This window comes from Natrix helvetica (genome assembly GCF_964273705.1).
Source record: "Natrix helvetica genome assembly, chromosome: 1".
Classification (NCBI taxonomy): Eukaryota; Metazoa; Chordata; class Lepidosauria; order Squamata; family Natricidae; genus Natrix; species Natrix helvetica.
Window position 1 is genome coordinate 268,271,627 of NC_138548.1, and position 24,708 is coordinate 268,296,334.

The 24,708-nt window shown below is 37.2% G+C and overlaps 1 protein-coding gene across 1 annotated transcript in view; it reads left to right on the forward strand.

The window, feature by feature from the left end:
• Window positions 1-1,014: 1,014 nt before the first annotated feature.
• Window positions 1,015-24,708, forward strand: part of LOC309398138 (interleukin-12 subunit beta-like) — a gene marked incomplete at both ends in the record, with an annotated part of 68,695 nt that continues 45,001 nt past the window's right edge. Inside the window, 6 exons of the mRNA XM_081964728.1 lie at window positions 1,015-1,096; window positions 4,101-4,385; window positions 6,850-6,982; window positions 7,700-7,893; window positions 9,006-9,142; window positions 10,706-10,857. Coding sequence (XP_081820854.1) covers window positions 1,015-1,096; window positions 4,101-4,385; window positions 6,850-6,982; window positions 7,700-7,893; window positions 9,006-9,142; window positions 10,706-10,857 — 983 coding nt within the window. The remainder of the gene's footprint in view (window positions 1,097-4,100; window positions 4,386-6,849; window positions 6,983-7,699; window positions 7,894-9,005; window positions 9,143-10,705; window positions 10,858-24,708) is intronic.

Here is a 24,708-nt window from a genome sequence, read left to right on the forward strand (position 1 = left end):
TGTATCAATTGTAAAATAATATGAAAGAAAGACTAATTTCAACCCTAAATAATTTAAAACAGAGAAATTGTGTTAAACTTACTGAAAATAAAGTAATAAATGCAGATTATTTTGCCCCATTAAATCTTCCTAGTGTGAGACAAATAACCTTTCTTTTGCTATTGAAGTTACCACAAACTCAATAATTTTCATTTCTTAGCACTAAACCCTTTCTGTTTGCAGCATCAAAAAAATTGCATTTCTCTGATCATTCAACCATCAGAGGGAAAGGATAGGTTTATGGTATCTGAGTACCCTGATGCTCTATTTTATTTTCAGTCTAACTTGCTTGGTGCAACTCTAGATTGCATAGTTTCCATTAAATATTTTAGCCCTTGCTTTTAGCAACTGACATATTCTATAGGTTGGGTAGTAGGACTTAAGGCTCTGCTAGCTTCTTGCCATGATTGTAAATGGGATTACTTTATTAAAGATTGCTACCAGTATCAAGAAAATACATTGCAGATAAGATGTCAATTCATAAGATACAGAGGAAGATAATTCACAATGTAAATAAATCCATGAATATATATATATGTGTGTGTGTGTGTGTGTGTGTGTGTGTGTGTTGTATTTGTGCTGATAAATAAATAAAGGGAGACTAGTTTATTTATCAGCACAAATACAACACAAATATAAAAAGGCAACATTAAAAATAAAAATATGGGTTTCTGCCTGGATGGTTTTCTGTGATGAGCCGAAGGACAGAAAGAGGGAGGAGTGAGCTCCCTCCTATATTTGGGCATACCAGGGGTTGTAACACAAACACAAACACACACACACACACACACACACACACACACACACACACACACACACACACACATATATATATATATATATATATATATATATATATATATATATATATATATATATATATAATATGCAAGCTTCTTAAATAATGATTGGTGCAATCATATATAGAGTTGCTCTTTTTAATCTTTACTTTTATTTATTTATTTATCCTTACAGATGACATTCATCGTATTTATCCTGATGTTTACACTGACTTTGGTTGCTCACAGAGAAGCAACACAAGAAATAAGAGCAAGTGGTATGTCACTGAGTTTTGGAATGAAATTTTGTAGTAAATTTCCATGCATTAATTACTTGATAAGACTCCATTTTACATCCAGGAACTTAAAATAACATACACACAGGAGTAGGATTCAGCCGGTTTGCAGTTCAGGTGAACTGGATGCTAATTTTGCATCCAGTTCACCAAACTGGTTGTTGCAAGGACTGGCTGGCTCCATCCACTCTGCCCCACCCCTCCCAGGAGTCTCCATGTGGCCCGTTCATCATGCCAGGTAAGTGCAGGGCTCGCATGGAGGCTATGGAAAGGTGAAAAATGGGCCTCCCAGAAGTCTAGAAACAGGATCATTTCCCACCTCTGGAGGGCTTCTGGAGCCCAGGGAAGCCATTTTTGCCCTTCCAGAAGCTCGACGAAAGCTTCCGGAGCCTGGGGAGAGTGAAACTGCCCCCCCCCCTTGTGGTGCAGGAAGCCGAGTAGGCCACACCTACCCAGCAACCGGGCATTTTTCAATCCCACCCCTGCATACACAGTACACTTCCTCCAATTTTTCTCCATAACAATCCAGATAGTTTTGCATGAAACTGTCCTAGTAAGCTTCTATTACTAAGAATAGACTTGAATAATATCTTCTTCACCAAAACATACTGCACCAAATTAACTCTATGTATGGTTTTGCTATGCAGGCCTTAGAGCACTTCAAATGCAATCCCAAAGATTTATTTTCAATACATCTTTACCATAAAACACTTTATAAACCTTAAAATCCTTAGCAAAACAAACTCAGTACAATCATCCTATGCCTCGCAGGGAGAGGCCAATCGTTCCAAATGGTGATGTTGCTTATCAATATGCCTCTTTTGAAAAAATATATATATGCAGTAATAATATTTGTATAGCTGTCCATTTTAAAACCAACTTGGCATAGCTTAGAACCAATAAAAATATATAGTTATAAAACCAGCAACAATCAATTAAAAACACAAATGCCTCAACCACATTCCTCCTGACTTTACTCTGTCTCATTCTAGTGGAAGAGCCAAGTCTTCAGAACACCAAGTTCAATTTGTAGCTGGGAAAAAAGTCAAAATAATCATTGTGGAACAATTGATTTAAAGTCATGATGTTCACGTCTGCCCAAACTTTGCAATAAAACAGTTTAACTCTTATGTTAAAGAAGAATTCAATAATTAATTAAAGATTCAGGAGTTTCGGTAGCCAAACCCAAACTGCACCCCAGTATAGTCCAAAGATTTCTCGTTGCTTGCACTTCTGAAAAATCAAATACCTTTTCTATTAAATGTTGTTGCAAGAACATGTCACGGGTGCAAGGGAAATAGTTAACTTTCCAGAATAGTTGTGTTTGGTATATCTTCCTGCAATAAATAAAGAGAAGCAAATGGAAGAAGATGTGGTTGACTTCTCCTTGCTCAATAACAATAGAAATGTAGAGGAAGTTATGCTGCTTTTTAAACAGCAGTGATTTCCAGGATGGTCTTAGTTTGTTGATCAGGTTAGGACAAGGCAAGAAAGAAAAAAGAAAAACATACCTCATTTTTTTCTCTCCCTTAATAAATATTGGCAACTACCACACATGGAATACAGGTAGTCCTCGATTTACAAATGTTTATTTAGTAACAGTTCAGAGTTAAAATAGCACTGAAAAAACTTACAGCCTGTCCTAGCACTTAAGAATTGTGCAGCATCCCTATGGTCACATGATCAAAATTTGGCATTTGGCAATGGGCATGTATTTGCATTGGTTATGGTCAAGGGTGAAATCAACTTACTTCCACTACTGTAAAAACGGGACATGATGACATCTAGGTATGTAGAGCCTCCCGCCCCCACCACTACTGGTTCACTCAAACCAGATAGAACCAGCTGAATTGCACCACTAGTTGCGGTGCCCTGGGTCATGTGATCACCATTTCTGACCTTCCCAGTTGGCTTCTAACAAACAAAGTAAATGGGAGAAGCTGCCTTTGGTTAACAACTGTGTGATCCACTTAACTGCAGTGATTTGTTTACCTAGCATAGTAAAAACAGTTCTAATATCAGGTGTGACTTACTTAATAACTACCTTGCTTTGCAACAGAAATTCTGGTCCCAATTCTGGTCACAAGTTGAAGACTATCTGTAAGTCTATGGCAGTAATTGATTTGTCAATGAGCAACTACAAGCATCCCTTGTAGGAATATTGCAAATGTTGAATAGAATATTCTGTTGCACAAGGATTCGAGATAGAAATGAAACTACAGTGTACTAAATGATCATATACAATGTCTATGCTGCCAGCTATTTGTAACTCTGTACCAAAAGCAAAAGAAAAATGTTATCACATAAGAGATGTACATGGGAGTTCACTATTTATTTACATATTTAAGAAAATGTATATGGCCACCCAACTCACTTTCAGTGACTCTGGGTGGTTTACAAAGATAAAAACTTAATATTTTTTAAAAAAGCAATAACCCTCCAATTCCCTGATGACAACAATCAATCAAATAATGAGTTGATGAGTTCCATCCCATTCTGGACCCTCCAGGCCCATTGGCAAAACCAGTTCTTCAGGTCTTGTGAAAGAGTGTCAAATTGGGGACCAATCTTATTTCTGCAGGGATGTTCTTCAGGGAAGGAGCCACCGCAGTCAAACTTCTTCTTGGGCCAGTTAGATGTACCTTCTTCTGCTAGATGAACCTCCGATATGGAGATATTAAATATTAATTTGCATCCATGCCAAGTTTTCTTTCAGGTCAGAGGTAGAAACAGAGCCTTACCCAAACTGCACACCTTATTAGATTATTCTGAAGCTGTTGCCTTTTGTTCATGGGTTCACTATGATAGCTGCTTAAGGACGAGCACTGTTTTGATTTGCATGTGGTATAATCTTTACTTTTTAAAACTAAGTGATGTAATGTAAGAACGTGTTAGCATTTTCATGCACTGGGTTCTAGATGAATCAGTTGGTTGACCACTGCCTGCCTTTTAGAGTTTTACAACTTAATGATTTTACAATGTTCAGAGCACTTTGTAGAATACCAGTGGTCTTCAGATAATTCAGCACTTCCCAAAAACCTGACACTCATCTGCGACACATCTGAAAGTCAGCATGGATCGGTTTGTTGGAAGAAAAACCTGAAATGGGTAGGAAATGGCAGGACTTTGACAATAAGAGTTAGAGGGACTCCGGATGCTGGCAATTATACCTGTTGGAGTAACACTACACAGGAGCTTCTAAGTTCCAATGCTGTTTACATTATAAAAAAGAATGAAAAAGGAGAAATAGATGAACCAATCCTCAAGAAAGGTAAGATTCAGAGCAGTATCAATACTGTGTACTGTTTCTTCTTTTTAAAATATAACTTTATTGAAGAATTTTAACAAGATAAAAGTAAGACAAATATTCTCATTTAGATTATCGCATAATATAAATTTCCCTACTATTCCAACAATATTTTATATTCAAAATTCTTAGCCATTTTACCATACATTTTTCACTTGTTCATCTGCAATTTTAAATTTTAGCAAATCTTTTGGCAATTACTTGCTCATCATTTGTATATAATTCAGTTTCAAATTCTGTCTTTTGATACTCATTTTCAAATGTTCTGTTATCTATCTTGAATCTTTCTCTTAGCTATGCATACAAAAAGTAGTAAAAACTAAATCCCTATGCAACCAATTGTTCTCTTGATTTCATCTTATATTCTCCACGTTCTTGTTCAAACAACTCTCAATAGGTTAACCATTTCTCTTTAGCTTCTGTTACTTTCCTATAAAATGTTTCTGTGCCGAGACCCATAAAGGTATTTTGGGATATTGGTATTGTGGAGTGCTTCTCACAGTTCTTTCTCAGTTTAGAGATCCTGTCAATAAAATTTAGTCCAGCAGTTTCAAGTTTTTCAGGGTTCTGAAGTGATTTAGCAGAAAAACCCAAAATGTTACCCATTCTCTAAAAGTATTCAGGAATTTTTCAGATTCCATCAAACAATCTGATAGATTTCCTACTTCTACAGAGTTGAATAAGTTGTGAGAACTAAATTTCAAAATGAAGGGATCCACTACATTCTTAAGACGATCATTCCCAATTCTCACATTGACTGATCTAAACCATGAAGCCATTTTAAGAAAATTCTGTCTAGATCAAAATGCTAGACAATTCCACAGCAGTTATGCCATTTCTTTTTCTCCCACTAGACATGCATCCATTCATATTATATTTGAAAAATGCAATACAAAGTTAACAAAGTTAAAGCATCAATATGCAGGTCCAATGATCAGGCTTAAAGTAAATGTCTCTTTTTTCCATTTCCCTGTTGGGCTCCAAAATCAATGCTTCAGTTGTTATTACCAATGATGTTCCACTAATAACATTTGCCTGACGTGCAAAAAAAACAAAAAAACAAAAACCCAATTATGCAAAACCTGGGGATTATTTTTTTAGAGGTTTTTTTTCTTTTAATGCTTTTTCTCCCCCCCCCCCCCCCCAAGTTCATTTGGTATACCATTTTATCAGTTTTGCTACTATTTATAAGGAAGAAGGGTATTTACTCTGGCTCCTAAATAGTCCAGCATGTTATAAAAGAAACATTCTAGTGTTTGACTGGTCAACCTATTAAAAAAAGAATGGCAGTATAAATTGAGGACAAGTAGTAAGTGTTATTGTCTGCTCTTGCCCCACAGATCTGATCAATGATCCATGCTTACAATAACCTGGCAGGTGGCTATCCCCCAAATTAAGATGTTTAGGAATAGTTATATGGACTTGATAGCTGTCATCAAGCTGTGACAAAGTTAGGAAACAGCTTCAGCATGAGAATTGAGACCCCCAAAATTATATTTAATCCAACAGTGTTAGCTAAGGAAGCAGATGTTCTATATACCTTGTAGGACCCCAAAATTATCCAATAGTAAGCCATTATATACAGACCCTTGACACTAGGATTTGTTAGCACAAGAATCCTAAATATGGAATGCAATCAAGAATTGGATGCTTTGTATCATGGGCAGAACTTTAGAGACAGAAAGCCTAGTCCTAAATGCCCATGTCCTTTTGTCAATCTTGCCCTCCCTCTCTCCCTCCCTCCCTCCCTCTCTCTCTCTCTAATAATAATAATCATCATTATCATCATCACTTCCTTTCTGGAAAGACAGAAACAGTTTTTCTTCCCTGAAGGAAGAGAATGAAAATAATTACCTTCCCCAATGCTTCCTTCACATGGACAAACACAACTTATTTCTCAATGCACAAACAGCAAGGTTGTTTACGTTTCTTTACCTGCTTGTGGAAAGGGAATAGAATTAAGGATGGGAATGAGAAGGGTTTTTCTAATCAAGAATATTGGAATATTGTTTGGATTAGTAATAATACTGTATTTCCACTATCGATAAAGAAGAAAAATTATCACCAACAAGAGTAAGGTGTGGCTAGACCTCTTCCTGTTTTTGCAGAGACAGTGGGAAAAAGTATATACATTTAATTAATTAATATTAATAACATAGAATTCAAATGATTGGAAAGACAGAATAGCATGAACATTCAGAAACAAACTTGAGATATATATATTTTTGTGGATCAGAATTATTATGTACATTGTACCATAATATAATTTACTTGTGTATATTCGCAAAATAATTTTTTATATTGTTTTATTCATCTTGATGCTTTCAATGCCCTGAAAATGCCCTGCATTAAATCATAAATTAAAAATAGTCACTAGCATGCTCCAAAACATGCTGTACTTTAAGGCCATTTTATTTTTGCCCTCTAGATCCAGAAAAAAAGGTCTATTTCTACTGTGAAGCAAATAATTATTCAGGGAACTTCACATGCTTTTGGAAAGTGCAGAGTCAAAATCCATACCTGAAATTTCAGATTGAATATGAAGATGAAAATCAAATGAAGTAAGTCATTTAATGTATCATTATATTGCACATACAATTGTTATATGCAGGTTAAAAGGAAGGTCAAGAATCGGGCAAGGATGCATCTTCCAAATACCCTAATCAGAAAGATGTTTGTGAAAAAGGGACAAGTGATGAAGCCTGAACTGTGACATAAACTCTGTCTCTTAAGCACTTTCATGTGATATTCCAGTGCAAGAAACATGGAGCAGCAATGTCATAGTACAATTCTCATTCTTTTGAAACTTCAGTAGAATTAGGAATGATTGCTTATGTGCTTTAGAATGATGTCAATTAAACTCAATAAAATCAAATTTGTTAATGAAGTAGAATATATAGTGAAGCATTGTATATGAAATATTCTTTAAGAGATGAATGAGCCAATAATGTAATGGCTGATAGCATTGGGCTTTTCATATTGTCTAAGCTAGAGCAACGTGAACGTTCATGATTATTACAATGTGTAGTCTTCATCTACTGGCAAAATTATCTAATCCATGAAAACTAATTGTGGGATAGAGCTGTTCAATGTTCTGATTCCATGAGAGAATTCAGTGTAACTAACAATACTAACAATTATACAAGGGTAACCTTCTAGAACTTATTTTCTGAAGTCTATATTTATTTATCTTCATTGCTGATGTTTTAAATTTGATAATTAGTTAAAAAAAAAGAGATAGAAATCCTGGCTAAGTTGGATCTTGTTTTTAAATGCAGGTCTGCATCAGGACCAATGATTTGTGACATTAAGTCTGACAAAACAAACACAGAATATTCAGCTTCCTGCAGAAGAGAAAATCCCTGTTCATATACTGAGGAGTATGGACTAATTGCAGTGTTTCTTCATGTTTTTTTGACGGATGTATTTGTCTATGAAAAACATACCAGAAGTTTCTTTATCAAGGATATCTGTAAGTCATGTAAAATACTTCATTTTGTCAATTCAACAGGCTGAGAACAAAAAATAAATAAATAAATTCCATCTACAAAAATAATTTCTCCTTTTGGCTGCAATATATAATATGGACAGTAGAGGACAACATAAGCTCATTTGTGAGCCTTTTTGAGAGAAAAGAAGGTGTCACTTCCCAATGAAAATTTCTGAATGGCTTTTTTTGAAATCAAAACAATTTGTGGGAGAAGAATAAACAATGCACTTATCCAAATCAGGATTGTCTAATTGTAATCTCATTTCAGGGATAATGTTTACATTTGAAAACCATCCTGCCCATCAGGCTTACAATGTCTTTGATTTTCCGTACAGTTCAAATCCAAATCTCTTTCAAGTTGAGTTTGACTTCTATAACTTTATGATCACATTCAAATAGCTTCTTGACAACTGTCTGGAAGTGATTTGCTGTTGCTTTTCTTTTCCTACCCAAGGTAATTCCAATTAGTAGGAGTATCAGGTACTAATCAGGTAAATCAGTTAATAACCAGGCCTGCTTAATCTTTTTACTACATGCCAAGGTGAGCACACAGATCACCTGGCTAATTTTCACAGAAATTTGACACATTTATGATGATCAAAGTGCATAAAGTTTTAAGGACATATATGTAATCTGGGTGAGCTCCTTCTGAATGTACTGGACTCAAGCTCCCTTAATCTGATCATTAGCCATGCTGATTGGTGCTTCTGGGAATTGTAGTCCAGAATATTTAGAGGTCCACAAATGTGTTAATTCTGATATAGTCAACCCAGATTTTCATGCAAAAACTATACTGTAAACTTCAAGGAAACATATACAGTATATTGGCTCAAGAAGAACTTTCGGGTGGTCACCTTTCTTTGACCATCACCTTTCTTATTCTGAAATATTCAAATATATTGAGTTGGTTCCTGCCAGTTTTCTCCCATAATAAAAGAGCAAGTAGCTAATATGCATTCATATTGCAGCCTTAAAATAAATGTGATCCTTCTGAGCTCATTAAAAATGACAAATGTTAACAGTATGTAATAATTTAAAAGTCTAACTAAAATAGATACCGTTACATATAATATTCATTTACTTGTTTTATGCAGTAAAGCCGGATATTTCTCTGTGCCAGGTTACCAGAAATGACACATTAATTTTGTTACATCCTACAACCTGGAGCACCCCAGTTTCTTATTTTGGGCTTACTTACCAGATCAAAATCGTTTTCCACAATAATGAAGAGGTAATTTTTTTAAGCACATGTACTTTCTTTGAAGATATTTTACGACACTCAGCTGCAGAACTATGATAATAATGAGAACAGGAAATGAGATAATTGATGAACTAGAAGCAGACAATCTAGTGTAGGCAGGTCTGCTGTCCAATATAAGTTTGGATACAAATCTCTGAAATATTGAATTTTAATCAAATTGGCTGAAGAAACTCAAAATCTGTGACAAGTATCAAGTTGTCTATCTTTGTTTTATCTCATGTATTTTGGGTGAATTAATAGAAATAGAATACGTATGATTACTATGATAGATATTTTTTGTTCCTTTGTTGTTTCAATCTTTGTCTTGTTCTGTTTATGTGTTTAAAATACAATTTCTAAAAAAAAATAGAATACTTTATTGGCCTGGTGTTATTAGACACATAAGACACACAGTGTTATTAGACACACCTTCTCTAGTGCAAAAGCTTTCAGTGTGCATGCAAAGCAACAGGGTAATAATAATCGTAATAATGATACCTATAAGAGGGAGTAGTAAAGAAGATGAGAATAATAACAGCCATACAACATGGGTAAGTGTACTAAGGCATAAGACAGTACTATGAGAATAAAGTGTTCAGCAGAAGGCACAGGAGAATTGTCTTCGTGTCTACTTTTCTTGGCATACAATGGCCTAGATCAGCATTCAAAAATGAATTTTCTGGATCAAATCAAGGATCCATATTTTTAGGATTGTTGCTTCCTGTTGCTTTTCTGTATAGATACATCTGGAGCATTTGGAAGGCAGTGATCTTTTTTCATCTGCTCCATAGCATAAGACATTACCTCCGAATAGTGAAGGTTGGGAAATGTCAAGGATTCAGTTTCTAGTGCCTGATAATAATCTCATGAATTTTCAGCCAATTCAATTTTAGCACTTTTCATGTATTTTACTGGGCATAATGAAAATCTGGAAAGATCATCTATAGGGATCAGGTCTAGGGATAAAGGTATTGAACTAGGATCAAGGAGACCTAGGCTCAAATCCTCATGTGATCACAGATCCCACTAGGTTTTACCAGTCACATTATCTCAACTGAACCTGAAAGCAACTAGATACACTTAGACTAGTATACTGCTTCATAGTGCTTTACAGCCCTCTCTAAGCAATTTACAGAGTCAGCATATGGCCCCAACAATCTGGGTCTTCACTTTACCCACCTCAGAAGGATAGAAAGCTGAATCAACCTTGAGCCTGGTCAGATTCGAACTACCAAGTTGCAGACAGCTGGCAGTCAGCAAAAGTAGCCTGAAGTACTGCACTCTAACCACTGCACCACTGCAGCTCTAGGTTTGATTGATTTGTTATGAAAACAGAACGAGGAGAGATTTATAATTCTCATTTTTTTTACTCTTAAAACAAGAGCAAGATTCACATATAATCAGAATTGAACTGAATGAAATTCAACGCCTCCATCCTTGTCTATCTCCATTTAGGAGAATTGACATCCTTTCTGGAAACTATGCTTTTTAGGCTTATGTGCTTGGTAAATGAATTTACAATGCATTAAATGAAAGTTGTAATTTTATTCTCAGATTTCTGAAGTTGATCATTCATTATTACTTCAACATGGAGACATCATGACCATTACTAAGAAACGGTGTCGCTTTTCTGGTTACCGCTGCTTAATTCGATCCCGGGATCATTATAACAGCCATTCTGCTTGGAGCAATTGGTCAGATTGCAGGTATCATTAAATAGAGCTTATTTTTAGTGGTCAGCAACAGTTTTGTTGCATGGGTTTATATTAGTGTTTTTTTTTTTTACAGTCACTTTATATTATTTGTAAAACCTGAATATTTCTTTTAGGCAGAAAAAAAATGTGTTGCACACAATAGATTATTCAAGAGAAACCTTATTATACAAATGTTCGGATTCCTAATATATCTACTTGCACACATTAACTAATAATTTTTTAAAACACAACAATTTTTATTGATAGTGATTCATAAGGGGAACAATACAGCCACATGATGTTGCTATATTGTTCATAACATACAATAAACAAAATGTCTGTTTTGCTAGTTTTGCCTAAGAAATCAGGAGCCAGAGCGGTTCAAATGAATGCAGGTTTATTTATGTTAACACTCTCTACAAGAATCTGAACTAATAATGATCAAAGTAAATTGGTGATACATAAGAGTCAGTGGAATTCAAGGTGGGCTGGACTTCTTGTGGGAATGAAGGGACTCACGCCTGATAACACACTTAATCCCTCCCTTGGCCTCAACCAAGTCACCTCCTACAGTTTAACCATATGCTGTTTCCCTATCATCTCCCAAAGTTTTATTTTTTCCCATAATTAATATATTCAATCTACTAAAATGATGGCTTTTATGCTTCATTTTCTTCAGAGAAGAAACTTTTGAGGAGTTACTAGCTTTCCCCCACTCTTTAAAAAATATTGAGAAAGAAAGTTAACACAACAGAGTTTCTCTAAATCTTAAATTAATTAACTTGCATTGTTGAATACTGACATTTGAATAAGACTGTGAAGCACAAACTGTTTATTTATTTTTTGTCCTCTCTTGTCAAGGAGATTTTTCAGGCCACTGGATATTTCAAATATATGGAAAAATTGTTTAAATGTATGATGAGAGGGAGAGTTGGGGAGGAATGAATATTGCAAGCAATAATAATTCAATATTTAACTCCCCTGCGTTTTTTCCCTTCCTCCCATACTGTGTTCAAAAAGTAGAGCCATGGGTAAAAGTCATGACAGTGAATAGCCTTTGAGCTTATTGATTCTTTCCTCTTTCTTTTAAATAAGGGATTGGGGTTAAGCAAAAGCAAGATGAAGTAAGAAGTTATCCATAGTTCATTATTTCACTTAGCAACCACTTTGTCTAATTATCAAATAGCCACTTCCAAATTATCATCATTAGATGAGAATTTCCTGTGCTTTAATGAAAGCCAGTTTTGTGCCATGATTAAGGCATTAAACTAGACTCTGAAGGACTTCAAAGTCTTGCTTTAGGCATAAAGCCAGCTGGGTGATCGTGTGCCAGTCAGTCCCTGTCAGCCCTAGGAAGCAGGCAATGGCAAACCACTTCTGAAATTGTACCAAGAAAAATGCAGAGACTAATCCAGACAATCACAAGCAGTCAACAATGCCTCCAACACACCAGTCCCTGAAAAAGTATTTTAAAATAAAAACAGTGATATATCTTCCAGACTACTACTCTTTCTCTTCAAAAGGATTGGCAAAAAGATCAAAAAAGCAAGTGGTTGTTTAGAGATCATATGAATAGAGATAAAATATTAAGCCAAATTCTTAAACCAAAGTGGACTTGCTAGAGATAACAAGTCTTTGTATAGAGATAAGAACTAGAGATACGGTGCTGAAGATGCAATATTTTAAATTCTGTTCTTTCTCCCTCCATTTTACTTTAGATACCGGATCAACTAGACATCCCAGGAGTCTCATGTGGGATTAGCCAAACAATTCCATCCATGAGATCAGAAAAAAGCCAAAAGAATTTCAGGTGTCAGAACTGAAAATAAACACCTGCTGAAGTTTTTATTATACTTATTTATAGATTGTTGTAATTGTTATTATATATTTATAAAGGACTTTTAAAATAGATGCTTTTAGAATTCCTATTTCCCTAAAAAATAATAATGGGGGGATTAAACTGTAGTTCATGCCTTTTACATTCTGAATTGGTTAAATAATGTAAATTGAAATCTTACAAGTAGTTAATTTCAAAAGGCAAAAACATTATGGTTAAGAATGTAAGAACAGTGAGTGTATCACTGTTCTTGTTTTCTTAGATGTACAGTATGTTTGGGAGAGATTATATCTATTTGTATGTAGAAGTCTCCCCTATATACTTTCAAAAGCTGAAAGCAATCTGGGATGGACCTTGATTTACAGGCTTCCATTTATTGTATCAGCTTTCTTCACCTGGCCCCAATATTGTGACCATAGCTCACAGAATTCCCAGCCAGGAAGACAGAAAAGTTCTAAGCCTATGCAATATAAATTGAGAATTTTGTTAAACTTCTATTTGCAGAAATCTGTAGGAGAATATGTTTAAAGAAAAAAAATAGTTTTGTAGTTTTGTTTCATGTAATATTATTTAAAATATTTTAAAGTCCTGTAGTAACTGAGTTCATATATTTACTGTTTATTTATCTGAATTGGTGGTGGAAATTAAATTTGCCTCCTCGTTCTTGGTTTTCCATAAGATTTTAAAAACTGAATTGTTTAGAGGAATCTCCAGAGGTTGATACCATTGATTTGTTATTGTTGTTATTTATACTTTATTTTATCTTATTGTATTGTATTATTTGAAAATATATATTATGGATATTTGACTATACTTGATTGTATTTTTACTGCATTGTAAAATGTCATATGGGTATAGCTCATCACCATGTTACTAATTACACTATCACTTTGAGAAGTGTGAGGAAGGGAGGGAGGAAGTTTATAAAATGAACACATAATATAATGGCACAATTAATAGTGGATCCTTCATAAAAATGAATTAGTAATGCTATTTCATCTACAACATTGTTGAAATTAATTTACTGATATATTGATTTTCAGTTGCCATAGGCTCTGCACTAAGATATTTATTTATCTGCAGTTCCATGCTCAAATTTTATTGAAAACACTTTATATCAGGATTGTAAGATATTCTACTTTTATAGGCTGACATTTCAACCTATAAATTAAAACTGAAGAGTTGTATCAACCCATCAAAAAAACATTTTCAATAGTAGTACTATTAACAGTATTGCTACTTTGTAGGCATTATAAAAGCTATGAATTACCACATGGGATTTTGAGATCGGAGTCCCCTGTCAGATCCAAGGAGCAGAAGCCTATAAAAGAATGTATTTGGGGCTCATTCTATATGCTTGGGTAAAAAAAAATTCAAATCAATATATATCCAGTGTTTTTTGCAATCAAGAGAAAAATCAGCAGAAAGGTAAAAGTTAAAACTGGAAAAAAAAAATCTGACTGACAAACAGACTCCCTTCCCACAGCTTGGTCACATTTTGAGGTGAGCCAGCAAAGACTGCTGTGGAAAAAACCCACTTGAGCAAGTGCCCCAGTTCCCCAAACTGTGTTTTTTGACCGACCATTCTAATATTTGTTACATAATTATTAACATGAAAATTATTACTGTGCAACTGGTAGTTATGCCGGTTCTAAATTACAAGAACCATCATTTATCGCTTGCTTTAGGGTGCGTTATTTGACTTTATTGTATTAAATGTTCAATATTACACATACTTTGTAAATGGTGCTATAGGGCACTGCAGGCCAAAACAACCAGTCAGTGAGACAGAACGTGTTGTTGTTTTTTACCTCAGGACATTACTTTCCTCAACACCTAATTCTCAAAGTGCTGCCTAATGTCTATGTGTATTTACCAAAGTAGTATGCCTGTAGCATTATGATTTATTCTTATTATTAATGTTCTTAATTCCCCCGCATATTATTACTATTATGGTGATTATATGGTAATAATCATCCTTATTCTGTTGCTTTGCACATACAATGAGAGCTTTTGCACAGGAGACAAATTCCTTGAGTGTCCAAACATACTTGCCAAATAAAGTCTTCACTAAATATGCCAAATAGAACTATCAGAATCAGAGAGTTTTCTCCTGAATAACATTTACTGACAATCTGAAAAGGCGAAGGTTTTCATATCTATGAATTTCAGTAATTATTGTTGTAGTATTGTTGTAATATTTAAACATAAAAGCGACTTCCTGCCATTCTCAGTGACATTAAACATTTCAAAGTGCTGTATTCGAACACTTTAGAAAACTACACTTTGTTTTCCATACTTGCAAAGGACACATATCTGCTATTTCTACTTGTTCCCCACAAGAAGTGTGGGGACCCACTAACCATTTCCCAGGGACAGGAACATATGCCATTTTCCTCCACTTGCCCTCAAACTATTGTGAAAGCAAAGTCTACTTGTCTTTTCTTGCTCCAAATGGGAAAAAAATAGCGCTTTGTCATATTTTATGACACTAGCAGAGATGAGTTTCATTTCTTTATAGGCAACTACCTCTACTCTACTTAAGTAATGAAAGAGGTTTGGAAGTATCCCTTTCTCTATGACATAGTCCTTCATACTGAATGGTTTGTTTTTACAGGTTCAGTGAAACCTAGGCATTTTTTCTGCTGTTTACAAGCTTTCTGGTTGCATGGTGAAATGCTGGAATGTAGTCCTTCCTTCCTTCCTTTCTTCCTCCCTCCCTCCCTCATTTCCTCTCCTTCCTTTCCCTTCCCCCTTTTACCCCAAGTGGTGAGAAAAAGAAAGATTTTTTTTCTCCACTAGATCTACCATTGGACACACCTGAGAGTGGTGTGATAGCGCTCTAGAGGTGGAGCGCTCTCCTCACAATCAGGAGGCTGTGAGTTTGATCCTAGGTAGAGGCAGATATTTTTCTCTCTGACCACGATGAGACTATATTTGCTGAACGTAACTCCGCATTGGCGACTGGAAGGGTATCCAGCCAGTAAACACTAAGCTCCATTCAGTTGCCCAGACTCCACCGCACAATGGATTATGGGGTCATTATGATGATCTACCATTGGATACACCAAATGGGAAGGTGTCAAATGCTGCATGAGGGACACTCATTAGAAGGAACTCATACAAAATGCCTATCAATGATAACCTCATGTCCTTAACAAGCCACCCATGGAAAGGACAATGATGTACACTTTTTCTGGAACAGATGGGGGGAAACAAAGATGAAGGAGAATTTGTAGAACACCCGACTGGCAGTATTGCTACAGTTAAAAATGGATTGGAATCTATAGAGCAATTTCTTAAGCCCATAGAAGAGAGTTAAATCAGCACTGAAACAAAATGTTTCTTCGAATGTCAGTGGCGTTTGAAATCTAGTCACCAAAATTAGCAGTATTTAGATAGTATTCCTAAAGACTGCTTATTAAAGATTATTACAATAATAAAGCAACATATTCCAGACTATGTAAATGATAATGCACTCACCCAATAAAGCTGAGGCAGGAAGAAAACAATACTATTTGTGAATGATTAACCCAAAATCTTACTTCAGTTTTTGTATCTTAGCCACAAAGAAATGATTCATCCGGTGGCAGACAAAAATAGATTTGGTTTTTAACAGCTTTTTTGCAATTTTGTAGCTGAGCTTCAATATAAACTTATACATCAGTTTCTTCTTTTTTTCTAATATACGTAGATATAGGCAGTTATATATTAACAACCACTGGTCCCGAGACATAACTATACTACAGAAATTCTGTGATGTCAACTTAGAGACATTGATTATCAATTGCAAACTATTCTATTCCCCACCTGAGTTTTCCTCATTTCACCTAATTGCTGTTTATGTTCCCCCACAAGCTTGTGTAAACAATGCATTACGAACTCTATCTGATCAGATTATGTGGGCTGAAGTTAAATACCCTGATTCACTTCCTATTATTTTGGGAGATTTCAACAGAGGTAACTTAAGGAAAAAGCTACCAAAATAAGTTCAGCATGTCAACTAGAGGCAAGAATACTTTACACCATTTCTACACAACCTTGAAAGATGCTTATCGGTCTTTACCACAAAAAGCTGTGGGGCACTCTGATCATTGCATGATTCACCTTGTACCTGCTTACAGACCAAGCCTTAAAACCATGAAACCAACAATTAAATCTGTGAGGACTTGAACTGAGGAGGCAAAGCTAAAGCCACAGGCTTGTTTTGACTATACTGACTGGAATATTTTTGAAGATACCTCCGCAGACCTGGATGAACTCATAGATAATGTAATATCATATGTCAGCTTCTGTGAAGATGTGTATCAACCAGGAACTTGCAAATATACAGTAACAATAAACGTTGGTTCCTAGCTAAACTTAAGCAGCTACATCGTTACAAGGAAGCCTACAGAAACGGTGATAGAATGCTGTATAATCAGGCCAGAAATGTATTAACAAGGGAGATAAGAGCAGTAAAAAGAAGCTACTCTGAAAGACTAAGGTATCTCAAAAAATAAATTAGCAAACATGTGGAAAACTCTTTAAAATATCACCAGTTACGGCAAACCTCCTTCTCAGGCTGAAGGAAATCAACAACTGGCAGATGACCTGAGTGTGTTTCACTGCAGGTTTGAAAGGAAACTACAGCCACCTATCTCTACAACCCTCATCTCAGACACAACCAACAACAGCCATGCCTCCTACAACTGGCCCCATCCCATTGGGTTCACAACCCCTAGTGATCACAAAAAAGGAAGTGCAAGGTCTATTTCCCAGACAAAAGCCAGGAAAAGCTGCAAACCCAGACAAGATAACTCCTTCTTGCTTAAAAGTCTGTGCTGACCAATTGGCACCCATCTTCACCTGTATCTTCAATAAATGCAATACAATACAATACAATACAATACAATAGTAGAGTTGGAAGGGACCTTGGAGGTCTTCTAGTCCAACCCCCTGCCTAGGCAGGAAACCCTATACCGTTCCAGACAAATGGCTATCCAACATCTTCTTAAAGACTTCTAGTGTTGGGGCATTCACAACTTCTGGAGGCAAGCTGTTCCACTGATTAATTGTTCTAACTGTCAGGAAGTTTCTCCTCAGTTCTAAGTTGCTATTACTATCACTAAGTGTTGTTTCTTATGATTCTTGATGAATGTATTCTATTTTATTTTTCTTTATGTACACTGAGAGCCTATGCACCAAAGACAAATTCCTTATGTGTCCAATCACACTTGGCCAATAAAGAATTCTATTCTATTCTATTCTATTCTATTCTATTCTATTCTATTCTATTCTATTCCATTCCATGCCATGCCACGCTATGCCACGCCAAGGCCACGCCATGCTATGCTATGCTATTAAATAATTAGACATAGGTAAGTCTCATAAAATTCAACAGGATTAACTTCTAACTAATGTGATTAAAATTTGATTCTATTACTTTTCAAGTTAATAATGATTAAATTAAAAAAATTCTGAAATATGAAGATAGGAATTAGGCTATTTGCTCAACTAAAAACACAGATTTTTTTATCAGGCTGTCTTCAAATAGGACAATGTAAAAAATATACTATGTTTAGCATGTAAAGTGATACCCATAATTACATTAATATAATAGAAGCGATCCCATCCTCGTCACCAGTATTAAGTATCAGGTAATAACTGGACAGACCACAGCAACAGTTAACTGGTTTATTTAACGTTAGCAACTGAACTGAGAACAAGCCGGTTGACAGCTATTTATATTCTACAGCTGTCAGGCCGGCAACCAATAGGAGCTCGTAGCTCGTGCCGCCCTGGAATCTGTTTGGATTGTCCAATCCGGAGAGAGCGTTGGTAAGGCCTCTCTAGCGCCACCTGCTGGTGGACGCTCTGAGTATATAACACCCTTGATTTTGCAAATGTAAGACATTTTGAAAAAGATTTCTAGCTTAACTTTATCAGGAATAACCCTCCACCAACATTGTGGCACAATTTACATGTCAAGAACCCACTTCAACATTATATTATAGTAGTGGGAAATCTACTATCATGTAGGCCATGGTTGCATAAAGCTCATAATAATAATAATAATAATAATAATAATAATAATAATAATAATAATAATAATAATAATAATAATAATAATAATAATAATAATATATTTATTTCTTAGCCGCGCCCTCTCCCGAAGGACTCGGGGCGGCGTACAACAAAACATTCGAAATAAATATGCAAACAAAACAAACATATAACAAGGTACACTAAAACATACATACATATATATAAGGAGGAGATCGATTAATAAAAACAATTAAAATACTGTATTTAAAACCCCTAGAAATTAAATGTAATTAAGAAACCCAGTTAAAAACCCGTCAGGAGCGATATGGTTAAATCAAAGTTGAGCCAGGCCAGCTGCTTGGAATAGGTGGGTCTTAAGCTTAATACGGAAGGAGCGGAGGTCAGAGGTATTCCTAATATCCGGAGGGAGGTCATTCCACAGGGCTGGGCCCGCCACAGAGAAGGCTCTACTCCTAGGCGCCGCCCCACGACATTGTCTAGCGGACGGCACCTGGAGGAGCCCCTCTCTGTGCGAGCGAATTGGTCGCAGGGATGTATGGGGCAGAATACGATCCCGCAAGTAACTAGGTCCTAAGCCATGGAGCGCTTTAAAGATAGTTATCAAAACCTTGAAACGCACCCGATAGGCCACAGGAAGCCAGTGCAGCTCGCGCAGGAGCGGTGTCACGTGGGAGTATCTAGTACTCCCCATAATTACCCGCGCGGCTGCGTTCTGGACCAACTGCAGCCTCCGGGTGCATTTCAAGGGAAGCCCCATGTAGAGAGCGTTACAGTAGTCCAAGCGAGACGTCACCAGCGCATGAGTGACTGTGCGCAAGGCATCCCGGTCCAGTAGGGGGCGCAATTGGCGCACCAGGCGAACCTGGTGGAACGCCCCCCTTGCCACGGCTGTCACATGGTCATCCATGGACAGCCGGGCATCTAGGAGGACGCCCAAATTGCGCGCCCACTCCACGGGGGCAAGATGGATGCCCCCAATGGCCAATGATGGAATTAATTGGCTGAACCGGGGGGCTGGTACCCACAGCCACTCCGTCTTGGAAGGGTTGAGCTTGAGTCGGTTGTCATCCATCCAGATCCGTACGGCTTCCACACACCGGGACATCAATTCGATGGCCTCGTTGGGGTGGTTCGGGGTGGAAAAGTACAGCTGAGTATCATCAGCGTACAGATGGTATCCCACCCCGAAACCACGGATGATCTCACCCAGCGGCTTCATATATGTGTTGAACAGGAGTGGCGAGAGGACCGACCCCTGTGGCACCCCACAGGTAAGGGGGCGTAGGGTCGACCTCTCTTCTCCTGTCAACACACGCTGCGTCCGGTCAGAAAGGTAGGAGCCGAACCACCGCAAAACGGTGCCCCGGACCCCCAGCCCCTCCAGCCGGCGCAGCAGGATACCATGGTCGATGGTATCAAAAGCCGCCGAGAGGTCTAATAGGACCAGGATAGAGGAACAACCTCTATCTCTGGCCCTCCAGAGATCATCCACCAACGCGACCAAGGCCGTCTCCGTGCTGTGACCGGGGCGGAAGCCGGACTGGCGCGGGTCTAGATAATCATTTTCCTCCAGATGTCGTGGGAACTGGTAGGCCACCACACTCTCTACAACCTTCGCCAAAAAGGGAAGGTTGGAGACAGGACGATAATTAGCCAGCTCCAAAGGGTCCAGGGAAGGCTTCTTGAGCAAGGGTCTCACCACCGCCTCTTTCAAGGCGGCCGGGAGAGACCCCTCTCCCAACGAAGCATTCACTAGGCCCAGGAATTAAATTAGGATACACTACATCATTTATAGTGGCAAGTAATGAAAATTCAGGAGCATGCTGACATGGTTAGGATGCTGGTTTTGGAGTTAGCAAGCCTGCATTCAAGACCTGAATGCTGCCTGGGGGTGGGGTGAGTCCTGTTCTTCACTACAGTTCATGCTAAAGATATGAAAGGATCCTGATACTAGGTATCATCAGGCAACATGATGTCACCAGGTTTTAAGCTCTAAGCACCTTGCTGCTCCCAACACAAGTCTGATGTGATAAAAATTCAGCACTGTGATTGTTTAAATTGATTTTCAAGGAGAAAGTAAGGAAAAATGTTGCACTAAATCTGCAACTCATAAGATGCAACTAAGTCTTCATTTACCATGCTTAACAGAGCAGGAGAAGGACTATTTCACCTTGTATGCTAAATTTATTATGGTTTAGTTACTTTCCCTCACTTCCTTTAAATTTTATGTGTTTCAGCATTTTTGTGTTTTATGTTGCTTGCTTAAGCCAAAGTCAGCATTGTATAGTAGGTATTTTCTACCATGTTCACGTTCACTATTGCCTTCCTGGTGCAAAAATATTTTTCTACATAATTTGAAGATGTAATCTGGTACCAGTAACTAAGTGACATTTATCTTACATCTAGCAATAACATGAAGAAAAACATTCGAATGATTACCTTCAGTTGTGCAATGCACAATAAGGTCACCTTTCTAGCATGAGGAAATATTTTCAGGATGATAATTATCCAGGATAATTGTATAGTAAAAAGTTTATGAAAATGTACTATCTCCATAAAAAAGTGGTTAAGCAAGTCAATAGCTATGGTTTTATTTGTTTTTAAATATAATTCCATTCTAATGTGAGTGTTAAGACAAGTTTTTAAGAAAAAAAAAGGTTAAAGGTTACTTTAAAAATGTAAGTTGCATCATAATTCTCACTGGGAGAAAGGATTTTTCTTTGTAGATTCTCCCAATCTAACAAATAGCCTTTGGACATGGTTACCGTATCATGATGAAACATGAACCTATATAAGCCACAAAATGCATTAGGTGACATTTCAGGGAGTTTACTCTGAGTTTGGGGACAAGGAACAATGGATCTCTGCACCAGCAAGGCAATCTATGCTTTTTTGATACTTTGTTGCTGCTTCTCAGGTGAGTACTCTAGGCTTATAGATTGATGAGTCCTAAGAACAGATACTTGAAGATGATGATGATTGTGCTAATGATAATGATGATTTTCCAAGAGCTCAAAACAATGTCCATGGGAAGTTTGTGTGTGTGTGTGTGTGTGTGTGTGTGTGTGTAGATAGATTACAGCTATAGTTATAGATAGAGACAGATATATCTGTAGCTGTCTAGATGAGCCACACCAGGTCTGTCAAACTCACGGGCCACGGGCCAGATGCATCATGCGCTAGGCACATCCATGCCCGGTTTAGCAAAGTGGGGAAAAGTTGCGATACATCATGTGATGACTCCATGACAACATGAGTTTGACACCCCTGATCTAGACAATATAGATGATCTAACTATAGGCTGTCAATAATCTGGATATGAATGCGAAAAGACAATTTAGCATATGTGTGGCATGAACATTTCACTTGTCAGCCATTCCTTAAAGAAACAATGTCTTCTTTTGGACTCCATAGCAGCTCATGGTCCTAGGACATTTGACTTTATAGAAATGACATCAGGGGAAAACTGTACACATAGTAAGACTAGTGGAAAACAAATGTCCATGCCGGAAGAGTGAGGTTCAGCTCCAAGTGTGTCCAACTTATAGACATTAAATTTACAAAGGCAAACCCAATCAAAGCACACTCATTTTGGACTCAATGGGCAAAAAAACCATCTTGGGCTAGTATAAGACAGTTTCATTTGTTCCTAATTCCTTCAATTGGAATTCACTTGCCTTTCTCTAAACAGAGAAAACAATTGCTTTCTTTTCTAAACTGATGAACTAAAATGAATAAATGGAGGATAATTTTTGTCAGCTACAACAGATTTTTGTGTCACTTTGAATCTATGCATTTCTTTTCTTGAGATAATGCCTTCTGCCATCTATAGCATATAACTCTATATTTTCATTCTAGGAACTGCTAGTCAACATGGACAAGAGGTTAGTACCAGCATTATTTTTTATGATTCACATGGGCCTAAACCACAGTAAGTCAAAACTGTCCCCTAGAAGAATCTGATGGCCTTGGTGATTATTTTGTAAACATGAGGGAATATCCATAATTTAATACCTTACCAAAAGTGAACAGGATCTAAGCCATGAAACTCTGCAGGGTTGCTATTCCATAGGGCAGATGCTGCATCAGAGAAAGCGACAGGCAACCGTAATGGTCAAGTGTTTTCCAAAAGAATGGGGATTTCAGAAGGGGATCTTATCTCTGACCTTTCCACAGACACAAATCTGCAGCCGTTTCCAGAACATGCACGTTTGCCACCAAATATACAACCCTCTCTGTGGAACCAGCAGTGTGACTTATAAAAACATATGTGAACTCTGCAAAGCTAGGAGGTGAGTCACTCTCCTACTTGGAACTCAATGGCACATCATCCCAAGCAAGTGATAGCTCATGGGCCAACTACTGCATTTCCCTGCTGCCCGAATCTTAGGGCAGTTTGTCTCAGACACAGGTTGCCTAACCCCTCACCTTTTCTTCTTTCCTGTTTCTAAAGGGAAAGTGGAGGAAAAGTTAAGATACTGCACATAGGAGTGTGTGAAGCCAAGGTAAATAACACTGGAAAAGTGACTAATTCCCCAATCCTTTTTTTTAAAACAAAGTTTTATTGGTTTTCAAATATTTAGGGAAGGGTAAATAGGTATACAAAATTTTTTGGCAGCTTCCATACTGTTGGTAGAGATCCCAGCACGATACTCACATATATAACATTGTATAAACAAAATTATAAAAGAAAACAGTAAACCAAATCTTACTCTATATTGTTAGTCTTGTGTTCCTATATGTATTCTCTTTGTCATTTTCTAGTATATCACTAAATGCTATTGTTCCAGATAACTTTATTTTTGTGATCTGAGCCTTTTCGATAGTGCTTCTTCTTCCCTGTCGCCAGAGAGAGCCTCAGTGCCCCCGTTCTTCCCATCTTGAGTCTTACTATCTTGTGTTTTACTGTCTCTTTCACTACTCCCACTCAATTCCTCCTCTGAGAGCGGAAATTTTTTTTTGATAAAGGCCTCCGCCTCCTGCACTGTATTAATTCTGATCCTATTTCCCTCCTAGAAGATTAACATCCCCTCTGGTATCAACCATTTAAACCAAATCCCTTTTTCATACAATTTTTTTGATAGGGAGGAAAATTTCCTCCTTCTATCTCTTATTTTTTTCGGAATCTGTTTGAGAATGGTGATCTCTTCGTCTTTGTATTTCAGTGGTCCCTCCCTTTGGGTCGCAAGTACCTGATCCCTTGTGGATCTCCTGACAAACTTAACATGTATCTCCCTTGGAACATTGTGTCTTCTAGCATACGCTGAGTTTATCCTTTATACTAGATCCATATCCCACCTCATTTTTTTTGTCTTTCTTAAGATAATCTGCTAAAATTGTACTCATAATATCCTTAAGGTTTTCATTCTCTGCTTCTGTTAAGTTCTGGAATCTAAAAAAAGGACATTCTTTCAAATTCTACTTTTGTCTGAAAGTTTTCCATATCTGTTTCCCTTACGTATTGTTTTCACTTCTTCCCCCAGCCTCGCCGAGTCATCCTCTAACACCAAAATTTGCTGTGTATTTCCAGCTATATGTTCTTTAACCACTCTGAGTTCTTCTTTAACCTCAGCCCTCATTTCGTTCTGTCCCTTCATAAGTTCTTTAAACATTTTTGTAACTGATAGTTCCTTTGGGTCCTCTCCAGCTGCTCCTTTCTGCAACATTGAAGAAATCTTTGTCTGTTGCATCATAGGGCTTGGGGCAGCAGATGAGGGAGCTGAGGGAGCCTTGCCAGCCGGGGGTTTCCTTGCAGCCATTTGCTTAAATTCAGAGATGCAAGTCTTTGCCAGGAGAGGTGATGACAGAGGGTTTCGCAGTTACACTGGTCTCCAAAGGAAAACAATCCCAAAGGCACCCAATTTATAGTTCCGAATGTAAAATACACCAAGATGAAAGAGAAAAAAAGTCAGCCAAAGATCAGAAGATCCATACACAGGAGGAGGTCCCAGTTTCCCTTTGGTAGAGTAAACAATCAA